This window comes from Vulpes vulpes, chromosome 12 (genome assembly GCF_048418805.1).
Source record: "Vulpes vulpes isolate BD-2025 chromosome 12, VulVul3, whole genome shotgun sequence".
Lineage (NCBI taxonomy): Eukaryota > Metazoa > Chordata > Mammalia > Carnivora > Canidae > Vulpes > Vulpes vulpes.
The window spans coordinates 129,901,455-129,920,816 of NC_132791.1; the positions used below are offsets into that span (position 1 = coordinate 129,901,455).

The 19,362-nt window shown below is 42.7% G+C and overlaps 1 protein-coding gene and 1 pseudogene across 12 annotated transcripts in view; one reads left to right on the forward strand and one right to left on the reverse strand.

The window, feature by feature from the left end:
* DYNC2H1 (dynein cytoplasmic 2 heavy chain 1) overlaps positions 1-7,653 on the reverse strand; it is a 339,344-nt gene extending 331,691 nt beyond the window's left edge. For all 12 annotated transcript variants that reach the window (XR_011995854.1, XR_011995852.1, XR_011995853.1 and 9 more), the window contains exons 1-5: positions 7,258-7,653; positions 4,391-4,561; positions 3,432-3,567; positions 1,720-1,838; positions 379-523 (exon numbers count right to left, since the gene is read on the reverse strand). Coding sequence is in view for 8 of the 12 variants with exons in the window: in XM_072729934.1 (XP_072586035.1) it covers positions 379-523; positions 1,720-1,838; positions 3,432-3,567; positions 4,391-4,561; positions 7,258-7,452 (766 nt within the window). In the remaining 4 variants the exon portion in view is untranslated. The remainder of the gene's footprint in view (positions 1-378; positions 524-1,719; positions 1,839-3,431; positions 3,568-4,390; positions 4,562-7,257) is intronic.
* Positions 7,451-9,920, forward strand: LOC140594851 (non-selective voltage-gated ion channel VDAC1-like; annotated as a pseudogene).
* The last annotated feature ends 9,442 nt before the right edge of the window (positions 9,921-19,362 follow it).

Below are 19,362 nucleotides of genomic sequence, written 5' to 3' on the forward strand. Positions count from 1 at the left end.
TAAATAAATACTAACAAATAAACCAATACATATTAAAGACTTTTGAAATCATTACAAAATAAAGTTTAAATTAGTATATGTATAGGGACTAAAAACCTATGTAAACTTGCATTAATGGTCAAAGAATTTGAGACTAAGATTTAAATTAGCTATTTTAGCTATTAAATTAGCTATTTAGCTAATCTTAGCTATTAGCTAAGATTTAAATTAACTATATACAAATTTCTATTTAAATAATCCTGTACAATTTGCTCTAAGCAATACTCTGAGCAACAATTCTTACACTGAGGAGCATTTTCAGTAAGGGCTTGAAGGAAAAACAAGAGAACAAAGTAAGACAGGTTCCAAAGTTTTACAAGCTCTCTTCTTTACCAGTACCTATGATATCTAAGAGATGTAACATCCGTGACTCGGGATAGTGATCATGCTCCGTTTGTCTCCATACATCATCTACAACATCCCGAGTAGTCTCCACCAAGTCAACCACTTCTGGTAAGGACAGACTGTCCAAGTTATAAAATTCCTAAAACCAAAAGGCATTCATTTTTAAACATAATGATAACCATATCTTCAGCAACACAGTCACCATGCTCCCAGATTTTTCGGCTGCTACAGTTCTAAAACCCGCCATATCACTTTCTCCTCTTCCTTCTACCAGATGATGAGTTACATCTTTACGCAAATACCCTACAAGTTCCTTTACAAATTTCAGGAAAGCCAGAAGAAAAAATAGGAATTGCAAAGTCTATTGATTTATTTTTCCCTTGGCCTATTTTTCTTAAAGTCTGGATTCACTTCTTGCAGCTACTGAAAGGAGGCAGTCCTAATGCCATTCAGACATTACCCACTGTAGTTCACAAATGTCGTCACTTGTGGACTGCGCTGCATATTACCAGTAACACCATCATAGTTCAAGCTTTGTTATTTTACATTCCATCATTATGACAAAAAGAAGTGTAAAACCATCTCAAACTTCATTAAAATGATATTGAAATATTAGGAACAGGGCAGCCCCCATGGCGCAGCGGTTTAGCGCCGCCTGCAGCCCAGGGCGTGATCCTGGAGACCCTGGATGGAGTCCCACGTCAGGCTCTCTGCATGGAGCCTGCTTCTCCCTCTGCCTGTGTCTCTGCCTCTCTCTCTCTCTGTGTGTCTCTATGAGTAAATAAATAAAATCTTTAAAAAAAAAAAAAAGAAAAGAAAAAAGAAATATTAGGAACAAATATAAAATTACTATTTATTTTGAAAAGAATAGACCATTTTGTAACCATACTTAAAATGGTCACTTATTTAATCTCTAGGAATATTTCAAAGAAAAATCAATCAAGCATAAAACTAAGACTTTTCATATTTCAGATTACTTCGAAATGCTAATTTGAATAAACTGAACATCCCTTCTAAAGAACCTATTACTCTCACATTGAAAAAACCTGTTAGTACATTAGCCTTTTGCTTTTCCCTATCTATGGGCAGAAAAGTAATTATGTTTTTGAGAAAAATATTTACTAGAGATTAGAATCTTTCTTGAAATCTTTCTTGAAAGTTGTAGTACGCATGTTAAATGCACACTTTAAGGAAACCCTGCTACATAAAAAGGATGTATTTTGTTTACAACCAAAAAGTAATAATTTTAAAACGAAGGCAAATCTAGTGAAAACTGAATCCTAACGTAATTTTATTATCAAAAGCCTGACATATAACTATATAAGAATCACATACTCTTGCAATTGTTTCAAATAATTCTTTAAAATAATTGGCTCTTTCTTTACTAATCTGTTTATTTCCACGATGAGCTTGTTCCACCCAAAACTGGAACTCATCACTTGGCGTAAGAATACCTGAAAAGGTAAGAAGGAAAAAAAAAGAAGTATCAGTTCAAAATGAAAAGTCAGAACAATTAACAGTACCAAATTAATACTTCCCAAGTTTGTGGCTCAGTAGGTTTCCCATTATGTTTTTGTAAATCATCCATATCTACACCATCAGTCCATAATTTCTTGCTTCTCCTACACAAGGCTTTCCATTACCAGTAGTATTAGTGAATAGCATCCAAATCAGAAATGATTACAATTGAATCAATAAATGCCCACTATTTGGGGGCACCTGGGTGACTCAGTGGTTGAGCATTTGCCTTCGGCTCAGGGCGTAATCCCAGAGTCCTAGGATCGAGTCCCACATTAGGCTTTCACAGGAGCCTGTTTCTCCCTCTGCCTATGTCTCTGCCTCTCTGTGTCTCTCATGAAAAAATAAAATATTTAAATAAATAAATGCCCACAATTTAATATTAAAGTAAAAGCAAATTAAAGTAATTTTACTTCTCAATTTGCTTTTATATTTCCCAATGAACTGGGAAATATATTTGCTTCGTCACATGCTAGAAAAGTGCACTATTCTTTCTGAGTCTATGGTATTCAGAAAGCATTTGATTTACTATTCAAGTATAAAACTGTAACCAGCATTATAAAATAATGATTAGTGTAGGTCATGCATTTCATATTAATTGTTCATATGAATAATATTTACAGCTACAATAAAATAATTAGCTTCAAATAAGATGCATTTTTTAAAAAAGTCAATTATCTTTGCAAAGTAGACAATTAGGATCAATCCTCATTATTCATGAATGCTTGATTTATGAATTCATCCATTTCCTAACGTTTATTTGTAATCTAAAATCAATGCTTGCAATGCTTTTGTGGTCCTTCACAGACATGCACAGAGCAATGAAACATTTGAGTTGCCGCATATATACGTCCCCAGCTAAGGCTGAACAAAGCGACACTACCTTGTTTCCTATCTTCTACTATGAACAAATATCCTTTGTGTAAACTACTCAGTTGGATGTTTTTCTCATTTTTTGTACTTTTTATTGGTCATTTCTCTGTTTAAAATGGCCCCCAAGCATAGTGAAGTCCAATGTTGCAAGGACAAAACACTATGAGGTGACTTACAGAGAAAATACTGGAGTTAGGGAAGTTCCATTCAGGCATGAGTTACAGCACTGCAGGCCATGAGGCCTATGTTAATTAATCAACAATCTATATTAAATAAAGTGTCTTTAAACAGAAACACAGAAAATAAGGTGACGTGTTGAGTGGCCGACAAAAATGTTATGGCCAGAGGCTCACTGGAACCTAACCTGGTTTTTTCTCTAAAAGCAAGGGCTCAGTATTTACTAATTCATCATTCACAGGGAGTTTACAGAACATAACTACTGCAAATAAGAGGCAATTATATTTTCTATGTCCACATATTGCACATTGTTAAAGATTATATTCTCCTCTTCTCAAAATCCATGTAGATCTATTCATTTAAAAGAAGTTCAAGCTCAGAGAAGATCCAAAAGTGTGGAAATAAATCTGTGAAAAAATATATTAATTTAGTAATGTACTAATAAGAAATCGTTTTGACTTTAAGCTATGGTTTTATACCTCGTGTGTCATCTTCCTTAAATTTCAGTTTTGATGAGTTAGTGTCTGATCTTCGTAGAACTATACCCAACCCAGTTTCCAGTTCACTCAAAAGATTCTGAAGTTTGGGATCAAAGTTTCTGCTCCATTCCTGATCCTAAATAAAAACAGATGAGAGCAAACATTGATCAAAAGTTTTCCAATTGGGGCGCTTGGGTGGCTCAGTCAGTGAAGCGTCTGCCTTTGGCTCAGGTCATAATCCTGGGGTCCTAGGATGAAGCCCTACCATAGGCTCCCTGCTCAGTGGGAGATCTGCTTCCGCCTCTGCTACTCCCCTTTTTTTTTTTAATAATTTTTATTGGTGTTCAATTTACCAACATACAGAGTAACACCCAGTGCTCATCCCGTCAAGTGCCCCCCTCAGTGCCCGTCACCCATTCACCCCCACCCCCCGCCCTCCTCCCCTTCCACCACCCCTAGTTCATTTCCCAGAGTTAGGAGTCTTTATGTTCTGTCTCCCTTCCTGATATTTCCCACACATTTCTTTATGCTCTCTCTCCTCCTCTCTCAAATAAATAAAATCTTTTAAAAAGTTTTCCAATCAAGTGGGCTTCCTTAAAATACTGTTGAGAGAAATAAGTCCAAATACACCTGTCTCTCTCTCAAAGCCTGCCACTGCCCTCTGTGTCATAGGGAGAAAAAAAAAAAAAAAAGCCTTTCAACAGTTAGAATTTTATAAAATCATTTACTGTATAGCAACATAAGAGCTGATGCAGATTGCATTTTTATCTTTCTCCCATTTCTCTATTCGGCAACAAAGCTAACTTTAAAATTTCTATAAATCTTTATAATATTTTAAAAACTAAAACACTAATGATATTAACAGCAAATAAAATAAATATCTTTATGTTTGCAAAGACATTTATACAAATACCTAGCTTAAAACAAATGACCATACAGGTACTTTTTAAGGCACTTACCTTTAACAACACTGGGGCAAATACTTGCCTTACTGCTTGGTAAAGAGAATTTATAGGTGATTCTAACATAGATGAGACAAGAATGTTACTATGTAGATTCTTATCAGTAATTACTTCAGGTCGCAGCTTGAAAAACACCAGCACTTTATCTTTTGTGTCAGCAAAATCAATCTAAGTGATAAACAAATGATTTTTAATGTTACCTTTATAAAAGTATTTGAAAGAAATGTTTCCTGAAAACTGTTCTATCGCTGTAATGTTTATCCCTTGGTAAAAATATTTACTTTAAAATAATTACAGTATATTACAACCAATCTATCTCTGCTCTTTAGGGGTTTCTGGATTTTAAAATATATCCCCACCTATATGTGATTGTGTCCTAAAGCTACTGTGACAAGTGGTTTATAAACAGAAAGCACTATATAAATATTGTGGGCAGATACTGCTAACTACTCCACTCCCACCAGATTCAATAATGCTACAAAGTTGTGGGCCCCAGGAACACACTGATTAGTAGCATATGTCTCCACTCTGTTCCAGAAAGTCTGTATCAAGGATATTAATTACCCTCTTACCTGAAACCAGACTTTTAAAATGTGCTTTTAAAGTCATATGTAAACTCAAAGCTACCAAAATAATCTTAAGTTGTCTGTCTTCTCAATTTATCTTTATCTGAATCAAAAAATTTTTCCTTAAAGTATCTGAGCATCAAACTTTTTCATTTAAGTTGTATAACTAGATTAAAGTTGGAACTAGATGAGCTAAACTGTTATTCACTAAAGCAACCATGTTTAAAATAGGGTCAGTTCATAGCAATTAGTTCATTAGCTGAAAAGTGTATTACCGGAAAGAAGTTTTTGCATTATATATATTTTTTCACAGTTGTTCTCATTTCTTTTTCCAGGAAGAGAAGTATATGTGTTAAAAAAGCTTTCAAACAAGTTGACTGCCATGCATGAAAACACATTATAGACGAGTGAGATTCCATGCTCCTTTCCTTTTACCCTAATCATTACATTTTTAGGCACAAAGGAGAAACTGGCATTTACTTGGTATTGCTGCATTTCTCAAACTCCCATTCGCACACATTAGAATTCTATCTCTAGTATGACCATTTTATTCCAATTACAAGCAAGAATAACAAGCTATAGATATACAGATTTGAAAAATTCACCCTTTAGTCATTAAATAGTACATACCCTTGTACTCTCTTCCTCCCACCTAAAGAAAGAAAATTCAGAAAATATACATTTCATCATTATACTGAGAAGAGTAACCACAGTTACTGGCTAAGGCTCCCTGGCATCAGTCAGGATGGTGAGCTTTGTCCTAAGCAAAGTCAGAGCTAACGCAAAGCTCAGTTGGCTACAGCCGTTCCTCATTCTTGAGAAAAGGGAACCAAAACTAGCAGTCCCAGCTACATCTCCTGCCAGGTTCTCTATCAATGGCAAATACTATTTTCCTTTAACTGACAAAATTTTGATAGCTATTAATTCAAAGTACAAAGCTGTTCTCCTTTGAGGTTGCAAAATAACTCTAGCACCTCCTGGGATCCATCAGGCATCAGCCTACCACAACCTGCTGCACAGCCCACAAGCTAAAATAGGTTTTTTAAAAAATGAAAACAGGAGCCCCTGGCTGGCTCAGTTAGGAGAGCTTGCTACTCTTGATCTGGGCATTGTGGGTTCAAGCCCCACGTTGGGTGTAGAGACCACCTAAAATCCTTTAAAAAAAAATTTTTTTTTATGACAAAAATTATATGAAATTCAATTATCAGTGTCTATATATAAAGTTTTCTTAGAACATAGTAATATTCATTTGCACATTATCTAGGACTGCTTCCATACTACAACCACAGAGCTGTAGCTTCTACAGAGACCTTATGGCCTACAAAGCCTAAAATATTTATTATCTGCCCATTACAGAAAATGTTTGCCAACCTCTTTCCCAAAGCATAAGCCAGATTGCATCTCTCTTAAGATTACCAATGGATGTTCTATTTCAACCTAAATGGTGTCCCAGGTTCTAAATGAGCAGCCCATGCTGTCACCTTCCACACTTTCCAGCCATCCAGGGAAACTTCTGCAATCACTAGATTGTTTTTACCTGGCCCTTTGAAACCCAGGTGAGACCTGGCTCAGGGCCTGGGTACTTTTGCTTAAAAGACCCTTCCTTTATATATTAGGTTTGCCTACAACACATCATCCCAATCCTACTCCAAAGCTCACTAATACAAACAGGAAGTCCTTCCCCCTCCATGTTAACGCAGTTCCCCACCCCATCCCCAGCAATACTTTACTATTTCTCTATTTCGCTCTTAACGGCACTTATCAGTGCCCCAAATTGTTGCATTTATGTATCTGTGTGCATGTGTTAGCCTATCTTTGTGCACTCGAATGTTCCTCCTTGATGACAAATTCTGACCTGTTCACGGCTTTATCCCAAGCACCCCATACGGTACCAGACCCAATATTTATCAGCTTACTAAATCATGCTGTCAGACATCTACAGAACCTAGAACACAACGAAGCACTTCCAACATGACAAAAGTCTGCAGTGTGGTACGTGACAGTACATAACATCTCGCTGGGCCCTAGCAGCAAAAGCACTAACTTGAAAGGGCTACAGCTTCCGTCCTCAGTACCCAACCCAAGAGACCTTTTCAGCAATCCGCAGCCTTCCCCTCCCTGCTTGCCTGGGCCACACTCCACGGAAACTGCCCAGGTGGGAGCCCGAGCCGGGTGCCGCTTGGTCCCGCCCCGAGGGAGGGGGGCCTGACTGAGGGCCAGCGAGTCCTGCCCCGGGGGGAGCCCAAGCGGGGGGCTGTGCGGCCCAGCCCAGGCTGGAGGTCCCCGCGGGGGCCGTACCGCGTTGGAGAAGGAGACGCCGGCGTCGGCGCGTTGCACCCGGAGCAGCATCTGGTTGCCGTCGTCCAGGAAGTTGTTGACCTCAGGGCAGCTGTACAGGAGCGGCTGGTCCCAGGGCTCCGACACCAGCCCGAAGTAGTTCTGGGTGGTGGTGAAGATGAACACCTTCCGGACGTCGCCGCTGCCGCCCGCCATGGAGCCGCCGCCACGCGGGGCCCCAGGCGACCCCCGCCGGCAGCCCTCAGTCCGCGCTCCGCAGCCTCGCGGCTTCTGGGTTGCCAGGGCCAGTCGCTATGGCGACGGAGCCGACGTCGGCGTGGCCGCGCACGCCGTGGACGTCAGCGCTCGGACACGCGCACGCACGGCTCGGGGGGGCGGGGCTCCGGGGGGCGGGGCGGCCGGGGGGCGGGGCTGCGGGGCGGCCGGGGCGGCCGGGGCGGAGCGGAGGGTCGGGTGTTCAGCCCCGCGCTCCCGCGCGCACTCCTCCCTCGCTCCTCCCCCGCTCCCCTCCGCTCCCCTCGGCGTTGCTTCGCTTCCCACCCTGCTCTTCGCGTGTTACCAGTTACTGGAGGTCAGCGCTTCATCGCGATCACCTGAACACCTTTGTGAAATGGCCCGCGATACCGGTTATGTTACAGCGAGCACAACCGCATGCTGAAGAAGTGCAGGAATGACGCCGGGCCGTGTCCTTCTCCACCCCGTGTCATCCCTGTAAACCGCCGCTCCTTTAGTATTCTGGATTCAAAACTCAGCTGCTAAAACTCTGCCCATTAATGCAGGCCCTGCCCAAGAAAGGTTCTGTAGTGGGCCAGGCGCCTCTTGTCTCTGGTGTGAGCCTTCCTTCTAAGGAACTTAAACATAGATTTTTTTTCTTTTTTAATTTGCATTCAGTAATCACACCTTCCTCGTAAGACTATATTCTTTATCATTGGAAAGAAGATCTTTTTTAATCTGCTTTGCCCCTTGACTAAGATTTCGGAGTGGGAACTAAAGCATCACTGCTGCGACTTCTAAAATTCAAATTCTCATGAAATAATCCACCAGGTGGGAGAGAGGAGTCCATGAATCGGGATGCTGGCCACTGGATGGGAAAAAAATCCAAACAAGAACCCAGGAGGACAGGGGAGACCAAAAGGATTCTGAAAGCAAAGGCAGCTAAATGTGGACGGAGATTCTTGCTCTACAGTAAGCGTTATGACCCCTCGCACAGTCTTGAATTCACCAAATGCCCAAATGCTTGGTCTAGGTGAGTTCTGGTGGAAATGAGTGAAACTGTCATCCACAGCAATGTGGTAAATAGAAAGGCAACACAGGTAGGAACATGAGTCTGGGAAGCAGATGAGATCACATGAATGCCTCCCATGAACTTGTAGGAATCTTCAACGGGCTTTGGACTGCCACAGGATAGGACATTGGAGTATTTGAATATAGTTTAAACAAGAAGTCAGGAAACATGGAAACTCTAGTTGACACATAAACCCTACAAGGATTGGAATTTTGTGAATCACAGCTGTGTACCTAGAATTAGACCTAGCATGGAAAGAAGACATATGAGGGCTCTGTAGTCATGAGGCTTCAGAAGGAAATCTCATGCACAAAACCACAGAGACGGTGCGCTCAGTTCCTCGGTTCCTCGCGCAGCAGCCTCCGCGGTAGGTGCCGCTGAGCCACCCCCCCACCCCCCCCCCACGAGCAGAAGATGCCTGTGCTGCTGATCTTGGCAAATCTGCCAGGGACGTCTTCACTAAGGGTTATGGATTTGGCTTAATAAAACTTGACTTGAAAACAAAATCTGAGAATGGACTGGAATTTACAAGTTCGGGTTCAGCCAACACTGAGACCACCGAAGTGTAGGGCAGTCTGGAAACCAAGTACAGATGGACTGAATGTGGTCTGACGTTCACAGACAAACGGGACACTGACAACACTCTAGGCACAGAGATCACTGTGGAAGATCAGCTTGCACGTGGACTGAAGCTGACCTTTGATTCATCCTTCTCACCAACACGGGGGGGGGGGGGGGGGGGAATGCTAAAAACAAGACAGGGTATAAGCGGGAGCACATCAACCTGGGCTGTGATGTGGATTTTGACATCGCTGGTCCTTCCACCCGGGGTGCTTTGGTGCTGGGCTGTGAGGGCTGGCTGGCTGGCTACCAGATGAATTTTGAGACTGCAAAGTCCCGAGGGACCCAGAGCAACTTTGCGGTTGGCTACAAGACCGACGAATTCCAGCTCCATACTAACGTAAACGACGGGACAGAGTTTGGTGGCTCCATTTATCAGAAGGTGAACAAGAAGTTAGAGACCGCTGTCAATCTGGCCTGGACAGCAGGAAATAGTAACACTCGCTTTGGAATAGTGACCTAGTATCAGATCGACCCTGACGCCTGCTTCTCAGCTAAAGTGAACAACTCCAGCCTGATAGGTTTAGGATACACTCAGACCCTAAAGCCAGGTATCAAACTGACGCTATCAGCTCTGCTGGATGGCAAGAATGTTAATGCTGGCGGCCACAAGCTTGGTCTAGGACTGGAATTTCAGGCGTAAATGGATACTGTACAATCATTTAATTGTAAACTATTTTGAGCATAGCTACCTTCAGAATTTAGTGTACCTTTTAATGTTGTATGTCTGGGATGCAAGTATTGCTAAATATCATGTTAGACCTCCAGGTTAAAGATGATTGAGCTTTAAAGTGTTACCCTTTCAGAGGTACAGAAGAAACCCAATTCCATGAAAAGTCCTTTCAGCTGTAGACTTGGGGGGGACCTTGGTGGCCCCTCTAGAGAGTTCAGGTTTCTTTTTTATCTAGAAATGGCTGCAAGTGGAAGCTGATAATTTGTAGGCACTTTGTTAATTGATACTGAGTCAATGAATGAAATGATGACTTCTTAAGAATTGAACTTTGGTTTCCTACCCGAATGCAGGAGAGGCTCATTGATGGTGTGTACAAACTCATTGAAAGAGATTTTTTTTTTTTTCGACAGATTTTCATGACCTGTTTCCACCCACTCCATCACCTCTTTTACACCAAAAGTAGTCTGCAGGGCATGATAGCTGTTTCTTTTGTGCCATTTTGGGGTGGAGAAGGTGGATGTGATGAAGCCAATAATTCAGGAATTAATTCCCTCTCATGTTGTGGTTTTCTACCCTTGCACCAGAGTATGAAATAGCTTCTAAGAGTCCCAGCTCTAAGCTGGGAAGAGTCTCTGTGACTGTAATCACGTTGTGACAACACTTGGAATAAAAATTGGACTTGTTATAAAAAAACAAAAAAACCCACAGAGATGATTAGTCATCAGACCAAGGTTGATCTCCAAATTCAGTTCCAAGCTGATCTCTTGGCACCATGTCACAGTGGTAGACAGACGGCTATGCACCAATATCCATTCTCTCCTTCCACAGCTAAGAAGCAGCTACTCTCCATGTGTAGCCATTAACTAATTCTCACCAGTAAGATGGAAATAGAGGTCACGTGTGCAAGAGTTTACAGAAGTGAGTGTACCTTAATCTTTTGCCAGTGGGATACAAAGCAACCAGAAATGACAGAACCATCAATGAGTAGGACGCAGGTCTCCTGATTTAGTGTGGAATAAAGTCAGCAACTGTTAAATAAGCAAGAAATACCCTTTTTTATGTTTGAGCCATGTTACAGCATATGTCTGTGGGTCTGTTTTTCCAATAAATTAAGCCACTCTAATAACCAATAGTGTAATTGATATCAGTAGTAAGGTGTTGTTTGTTTTGTTTTTTTAACTTAATGTAGGATGTTTTAGTAGTTGGCTAGCAAGTGGCATGCAAACAGGAAATATGAGCTGTACAACATGAGACAAAACCTTTCTGAGCCAAGCTTTCCTGATTTTGATCTATATTGGCATATCTCATTTGTATACTTTATACTTCTTTATACTTTAAAAAATTATTGAGGATTCCAAAAAGATTTTTTGTGCATTATTTCTATCAATATTTACTGTCATAGTCATGAAAACTGAGACTTAAAACATGTTTATTCACCTATTTAACAATAAGTCCATGACTTATTAACATGAGTGACATGTTTTTATAAAGATAATTATAATTCCCAGGCTCCTGGGTAGCTCAGTCCATTAAGCGTCAACACCTGGTTTCTGCTCAGGTCTTGATCTCAGGGTCTCGAGATTGAACCCCGTGTCTGGCTCCAAGCTCAGCACAGAATCCTATGTGCTTTAAGGTTCCTACTATAAAAAAAATTCAAAATATCTAAGTAATAGGTAATATCTTCCTCTAGAATGATGATGATTCATTTAATTGCTTCAGTACTGCTTTCTCTATCATGTGCCTGACCTCGTTTTACCTTTATTCTCAGGAGATCGTCTTGCTTAGACTTGTAAGTGAATGCCCTGTAATATTATTTTAAAAAACACATAACCACTGATATAAAGTGCTGAAAGGAAAGCTTCTTCACACCATGGCAACTATTAATAAAAATGTTCACATAAACTGTTAGTATGAATCTTTTCTATTTCCATCTATATTTATGTGAAGTGAGTGTTGGATAACATGCAACTAAGCCAGAGCTCTCTGCATTACAGCCTCTCAACTTTCTTTGGATAACTTCTACAATAAAATAACCCTCTGACATCACAGCCTGTTGCTATAAGGCTAGAGCATCAACAAATTGGTAGCATCCATTCACTCAAGAGGATTGCTCAGAACAGATTAAAAGGAAATGAGACCAAGGTTTTCACATGTCACCCTGACACCTTTGGCCGCTGAAGATATTCTAACAATACAAAATGTGAAATTGTACACCACAGAGGAACATATGCCTTGGAGCTAATGGAAGGTATTCCCATACTGTGCCTCGTGTTCTCGCCAGGAACAGGGCTGTGAAGTCCATGAACACACATTTGCGGAGAAGGGAAGGGCATCTAAGACCTCCATGTGGGGCAGTCCTTGCCGTCGGGTTCCAAGGCGGCTGCTTACAGTCCAGCAGCCTGGAGACCAGGAAGATGGGTTACCGGGCTGTCTGCTGAGGACACTGGGAGCTAGCTTGATTTAAGGCTCAAAGTCTTTTTTTAATCCCGGCACATGGTTTCTTTAACAGTTACTTTAAGAACTGAGGCTTTCTGATATATGTTCTTCTAGCTCCCGTATGGTGAATCCCACAGTTCTTTCCTACATATAATTCTCAAAAATGATTTATCCCTTGGCTTCCTCATCTGCATGTCCCCTCTCTCAACGAAGGATGGCTCTCTGGATGCTCTCTGCAACAATAAATTGGGATGGCAAGGTTAAAACCCTTACTTACTCTGATCTTTGCAGAAAGATTGTGTCACTTTTTATTTTTGTTGTTGAGCTGAGAGAATTTTTAGTGCTTTTTCACTTAAAACTTTTTCCAGTCTTATCTCTTATTTCCTAGGGTCTAGAGCAGTCAGCTTTTCTAACTTTAGAGGGACCATGATGTGTAGAATTATTCATTACTCCCTTTCTACCTCTTCCAAAAAGCCAACCAGTTTTCACCTGAGCTCCCCTCTTTGCTATATCTTGCTAAAGGTAGATAACTGTATCCAACACATACAATTCTGCTCCATCTATTTCCTGTAGAGTTCAGGTCTCACCAGGTCCACCCTCTACTTCTCACTGGGGGCAGACTTACTAGGAATGTTGCCAAGGTACCCTGGGGCCCTCCTGCTACCAGCCTGCTGATCCGCATCCTTGCTGCCTGCGGCCTGACTACCTGTCCTGCACAACATATTTTGGATTTGTGTATGGCAGCATCCTTCTTCCAAACACCAACATCTACACTCACATGGTAGTCATTGCTCTCATTTGCCAAATATGTCTGGATTTCCCTTTTGTGGTACATAGTAAGACTGCAGTTCTTTGCTCTCTTTACATTTAGGTATGACCATTTGACCTGAGATACTTTTTAAAATGTAAGAAGTGATATATCACATATGCACAGACACCTTACAAACCAGTGTATAATTTACCATGGTTCTTTCCCAAAGTGTTGTGATCACAGAAGCGTAAGTCAAGACAGAAGTTTTATCAGCCAAGCTCCCTGAGGAGCTAGCTATGATAAGCACTTTGTTCCTGATGGTGTATCATAAACAAGAAATAAATTTTTTATAAAATAATGAGATTTTGCCATGGTCATGTTACCATACACTGCCCCGCCTGACAACACAGTCAAGTTATGGCAACTGTTACAAATGAACCGGAACTTGCAATGGCTTAACATTACAGAATTGTGTTTATCCTTCATGTGACCATTGATCGTGGTATGTGGCAGGCAGTCTTCCACCTGCTGGTTCAGGCATCAAGTCCTTTTCCATCTCGTGGCTTCACTATCCCCCAGATGATACAAGTCTCTCCAAAGGTTTTTGAATCTGACTGAGAGATAAAGAGTAAAGCCTGATGCAGGAGACTGCAATGGCAATTCTTGACTGCCCAAGACAATGGGAAGATCTTGCTGTGTCTCTGGGATAGAAGATGAGTCATAATGAGCACACGGCACTGAGTGATGCCCCCCTGGGCCTACACACAGCTTCGTACTTGGGCAGGTTTGTGGTTGGCTCTTACCAGCATTCAGGGAGTTTTGAACAAGGGACGCTGCATTTTCATTCTGCTCTGGGCCCCACAGATTACATATACAGTTGAAAGTTCTCCAGACCAAGAAAGAGATTCCAGAGATGGATAAGGCTCAGACCTGGAAGAGGGGTTTCATGAGACCAGATGGGAGGGGGTAGATCTATGAACAACAAACACATGGCAGGAGCAGACTCAGCATCAAGAAGCAGCAGCATGGTCGTTGGTCACTGCTCGAGACTGGAGCACTGTGGCTGCTGAGTACATGTCTGAGACCACACGCAGAGCATCCACTGTCTTTGCAGGAATTACTGCCTCTGCTGCAGACTCATGTGAACTTATCTTTCCAGTGCTGGATAGTGAAGGCCTTTGGGAACTACCCACCTAGCACCTATGCATTCTCCCAAGAGACGATGCCTACCTGTGCCCAAGAGTTTGCTGAGTTCCAATCAAATGACACGATGGAGACAACTCTATCTTTGATGGCTGAGAACACGGTTAAGATCTCTGAGACCAAAGACAGGGCTGTTGACCTCAGTAAAGTGTGTAGTATATGAACAGGAAAGCCCCATTACCAGAATTGGGGTGGGAAGGGGAACCAGGGAATCTTACTCCCTTTACAGGCCTCCTGTCCCTCCTTGCTCTGATTCTGTGGAGCACCTGAAGGAAGCCCCCTTTCTAGATTAGTGGAACTTGATTTTTGTTGGGTACACCCTAAGGATACACAATTATGTACCCTTTGGCAGTTTTGTTAGCACCTTTATATTTACTTTCTCAGTTTTTCCGCAGAACAGTGCTGTGATGTCTCAATAAGGCAGATCCTGTTGTTTTATTATCCAGATGGGAAACTGAGTCACTGCATGAGTCACTGCATGATCAGATGGCTTCTCTACAGCTTCAGAATTTTAAAATGCAAATCCATTAGTCTATTGGTGATTCCCATTCTAAGAAATCATCTCCACTATGCCATCTTCCCAGTACTAAGTTGGAAGAGGCACAATATTCATCTATACTGAAGATTGTAAAAATGCTCATGAGAACATACCGAACTAAACCCAAGCTTCTTGCACTCGGTTTTGGTCTACTCTACTATGCATCCAAAAAGACAGCACTTTTCTGCAGCAAGCATTAAGAACAGCGCACTCTCTGCCAGTGATTTTAATTCTGTGAACTACTTGTTTTCATCTGGGAGACACATTCATATACCAGAGGGCCACTCAGGTGTCCAGTTTAATATTATTTCCCTCCTGAGCACCTACTCTTTTATTTCTGAGTAATCTCAACACCCAGCATGGGGCCTAGACTCACAGCCCTGAGATCAAGAGTCCACTCTCTACCGACTTTGCCTGCCCAGCACCCCCTGAGCACTGACTCTTAATTTTCCTGGTTGGGTTTCAAACTGGAAATGCTGTTTTTGCCTACAATGTCTTCAACCTGTGATCCCACATCCAGAATTCTATATATTCTGACCTTCCTAAAGGCATCAACCTCGATGGCTCTCTTGAGTTATTATTCTCTTTCTGCCTGCACTCTACTACTTTTTAAATTTTTATCTACTTATTTCTGCTCACCTTGACTCTTTAAAAATGAAATTTATTTTAGAAGAGTTTCTGATTTACAGTAAAATGGCAGTGACAATATGGAAAGTTCTCATATATCCCACACTCAGTTTCCACTATTATTAACATCAAGCACTAGTATAGTACATTTCTCACAGCTAATGAGCCAATAATGATTATATTAAGTAGACTCCATTTTTAAAAATATTTTATACATTTATTTGAGATAGCGAAAGAGAAAGCATGAGCTGGGAGCAGAGGAAGAGGGAGAAGCAGGCTCCCCACTAAGCAGGAGCATGTGGGACTCCACCCCAGGACCCTGGGATCATGACCTAAGCTGAAGGCAGATACTCAACCACTGAGCCACCCAGGCACCCCAAGTAGATTCCATTTCTTGACAGGGAGTGGCAAAATACTAGAACATGTATGTTGAGAGATATCATTGTGATATTTAAAGAAAAAACAATCTACATGGTGAGGAATAAGCAAAAATCAATCTTTTACTTTTCTCTACGACCCTTTCAAAACTGTGTAAACTCATTCTTCCTTGGATCCTGAATAAAATTTCATTCCAACAACATGCTATTGTAGGTTGCATTTACTTTTATTTGGTGTCTCTCTCTGCAAGATTCAGGTAGCTACAGGACTTAAACAGAAGTGGTATATGTCACTTCAGGGAAGAAACTTTAACAGCCAGCATGGGATCCATCATGTTTTCTGTTCCCCCTATCATAATGGCAAGCAGTGTCCCAGACAGTGGCTCCTTCTTGTTGGGGTCCCAGAGAGAGCCACAGCCACAGCCGGGTTGCAGTGGACGTGCCCTAGCATCCTGCTTTAGGATTTAAGGGGCCCATGGCACGAGTTATGGTTCTGCACTGCTGAGCCTTTCCCAAACATGAGTCGTTGGCTTTTTTGAAAGAAAGTCATGTCCTAGCATCTCGTTTCTACTGTCATCTTTAAAGCTTTCTGCTTTATGTGTATGGAAATATTTTATAAAATGTTGACCTGCAAGGTTGTTTTGAAAATCAATAATATATAGAAAGGAGAGTATTTATGTAGATCTAGGACCAAAACTGTATGTGGCATTCCACAAATCATTTTTGTGTTGCTTCTTTTTCTGGCAAGTGCAAGTGCTCTATTTTAAAGAGGTGTTAAGAAAAACTGTGTACAGAATATATAAATCAACACAATTTGGGGGACCATTTTTGGCTGCCTTGATTCAGATGCAACTATTTTAAAATATCTTTTTCATCACTTCATTCTATTACCTTCAAAAGCTAAGGGATGCATGTGTAACCAAGAGGTTGAGTAAATGGCAGAGTTACGGCTCAGTCTCAGTCCTTCTGCTTACTGCCCTATGTAGTTGTTTTTTTTCTGTATCATTCTATGTAACAGTAGGATAAATTGAAGGATAAAGGAAGTTGTGTCTTACCTAAAGTCACTGAGTGTCTTTGGATTTGAAACTACAAGGAAAACACTTCCTGCCTCCCCTTCCTTCTCATTATTCTCATTAAACTCTACACAGAAAGAACCACAGACTGTCATCTTTCGTTTCTCTATTGTAGGTCCCTTCTTAATGGAAACTAGCGTTTTGCTCATGTGTTAGCAGCAGAAAAGAATAAAACCACGTAAGTCCTTACATACTGCTCACAGGCGGGGATACAACCAGCATGCCCCCACTGGGTCATTGGAATGCTCCATTAGACCACAGAGGTGTGGTGGTGGCAGCAGGTACTCATCAAAGACGGTGAAGAAAATGGTATCCATGACTCCAGAAGCCATCATCTCTTTAATATCACTGATAAGCATAGATTATCGCCCTATTCTGTGTTCCTAAAGTTCTTGTAAATGCAAACATGCCCCATGTATTCTCCCCTCTAGACTGTAAGATTCATGGACACAGGAGTCATGCCTGCGTTTTATATCCCCAAACCCAGCACGGTTCCTGGTGTATTTTAAGTGATTGTTAAGTATTGTGTAGGTAGTAAACTGAATGAGTCCCATACATAGACTCAGGCTTTCACTTATTTCTTTCCAGGGAATTCCATAGAGACAAGGGAGGTCCTATCTAGTCGGATCTGCAGGTGTGGTGAGCTCTTCTTGCTTAGGTTTAGAAGATGCAGTTGTCATTGACGTGTAAGAGGAGTCGTTCCTCTTCTTCTTCAAAGAACACTTAATGGAGAAAAGACAGTCTTTTCAGTAAATGGTGCTGGGATAACTGGCTATTCACGTGGAAAAGAATGAAACTGGATCCTGATCTCACACCACTCACAAAAATTAACTCAAAATTCATTAATGACTTAAATGCAAGACCTGAGGTCATGAAACTCCTAGAGGAAAACATAGGAACAAAGCTCCTTGATATGGTCTTTGTGATTATTTTTGGTTATAACGCTGAAAGCATAAGCAACAAGATAAAAAAATAAACCAGTGGGCCTACATCCTACTAAGAAAAGAAACTATCAAGAAAGTGAAAGGACCTACGGTATGGAGAAAAAAATGCAAACCATATGCCTGATAAGAGGTTCATATCCAAGACACATACAGAACTCCTACAGCTCAACAGCAAGGAAATAGCCCAATTAAAACATGGGCAAGGGACCGAATAGACATTTCTCTGAATATATATGAAGGGCCAAGAGGTACATGGAAACATGTTTTATGTCACTAGTCATTAGGGAAACGCATATTGAAACCACAGTGACTTATTACCCTATACCTGCTTGTTAGAATGGCCTTTGTCAAAAAGGTGGGACAGTAAGTGCTGGCAAGGGCAGAGGAAAGGCAATCCCCGAGCACGGTCGGTGGGGTTGTAAACTGGTGCAGCCACCATGGGAAAAAATATAGAGGATCCCCACAAAATTACACCTGTGGGAATACAGTTGACCTTTGAATAACACGGGTGTTAGAAGCAGCAGCACTCCCATGCTCAGCTGAAAATCTCGTTATAACTTTGGGTCCTGAAAACGTTGCTGCTCATAGCCTGCCGCTCACCAGAAGCCTTACCGTGAGGTCAGGTCAGCAGTCCGTTAACACTTATGTCTTATGTCTCATACACTGCACTCCTACAGCTGGAGGAAACGAGAGAAGTTATGAAGAATCGTAAGGAGGGAGACCCGGGGGGCTCGGGTCATGATCTCAGGGTCTTGGAATCAAGTCCCACAGGACGCTCCCGACCCAGCGGGGAGTCTGCCCCTCCCCCTGCTCCTGCTCGCTCTCCCGCTCTCTCTGTCAAATAAATAAATAAAGTCTTTTAAAAAAGAGAAAACAAACCCGTAAGGAAACCGCATTTACAGCAGTGAAACAGCGGAGCCGCCCAGTCCCGGCCTGTGCGTTCCCAGGGTCACAAGAAACCCTGCCTCGGCGAGACCCCTGCACCCGTGCATGAGCATGGCCCACAGCAGGCAGACGGGCAAACGAGGGGGACGTGTCTCCGCAGGAGAGTGGGTGACGACAGGCGTGTGTATCACAACGCAACATTACTCAGCCCAAAACAAGAGAAGCCGCAGCCCTTGCGACAACACGGGCGTACCTGGAAGACACGAGGCTATGACCAACCACCGCACGACCGCAGCGGAGAGGGCGGGGGGCGGGGGGCGGGAAGCGAGAGAGAGCGAGAGTGCGAGCCCAAGTCCCCGCACGGCGCCAGCCCGCAGGAGGCCCAGGACCCCGCGAGGAAGCAGCACACCTGCGGCGTGGACTGCAGGCCCACCGGCGGCGGAGACGGCTCCCAGGGGCTCCGGGAGGGGCCCGGTCGCCAGCTCAGGCCAGGCCAGCCGCGGGCGGAGCCAGCACTCGGGGAGCGGCGGGCAGCCGCGGGCGGCACGGCACCGGGTCACCAGAGCGCGGGGGGAACTCGGTGGGAAACGCGAGGACACCCCGACCGCCCGCTGGCGCTGGCCACGCCCCCGCCCCCGGCCGGGAGCACACGGCCACGCCCCCGGCGGCAGCGGCGTGCTGGCGTCACTTCC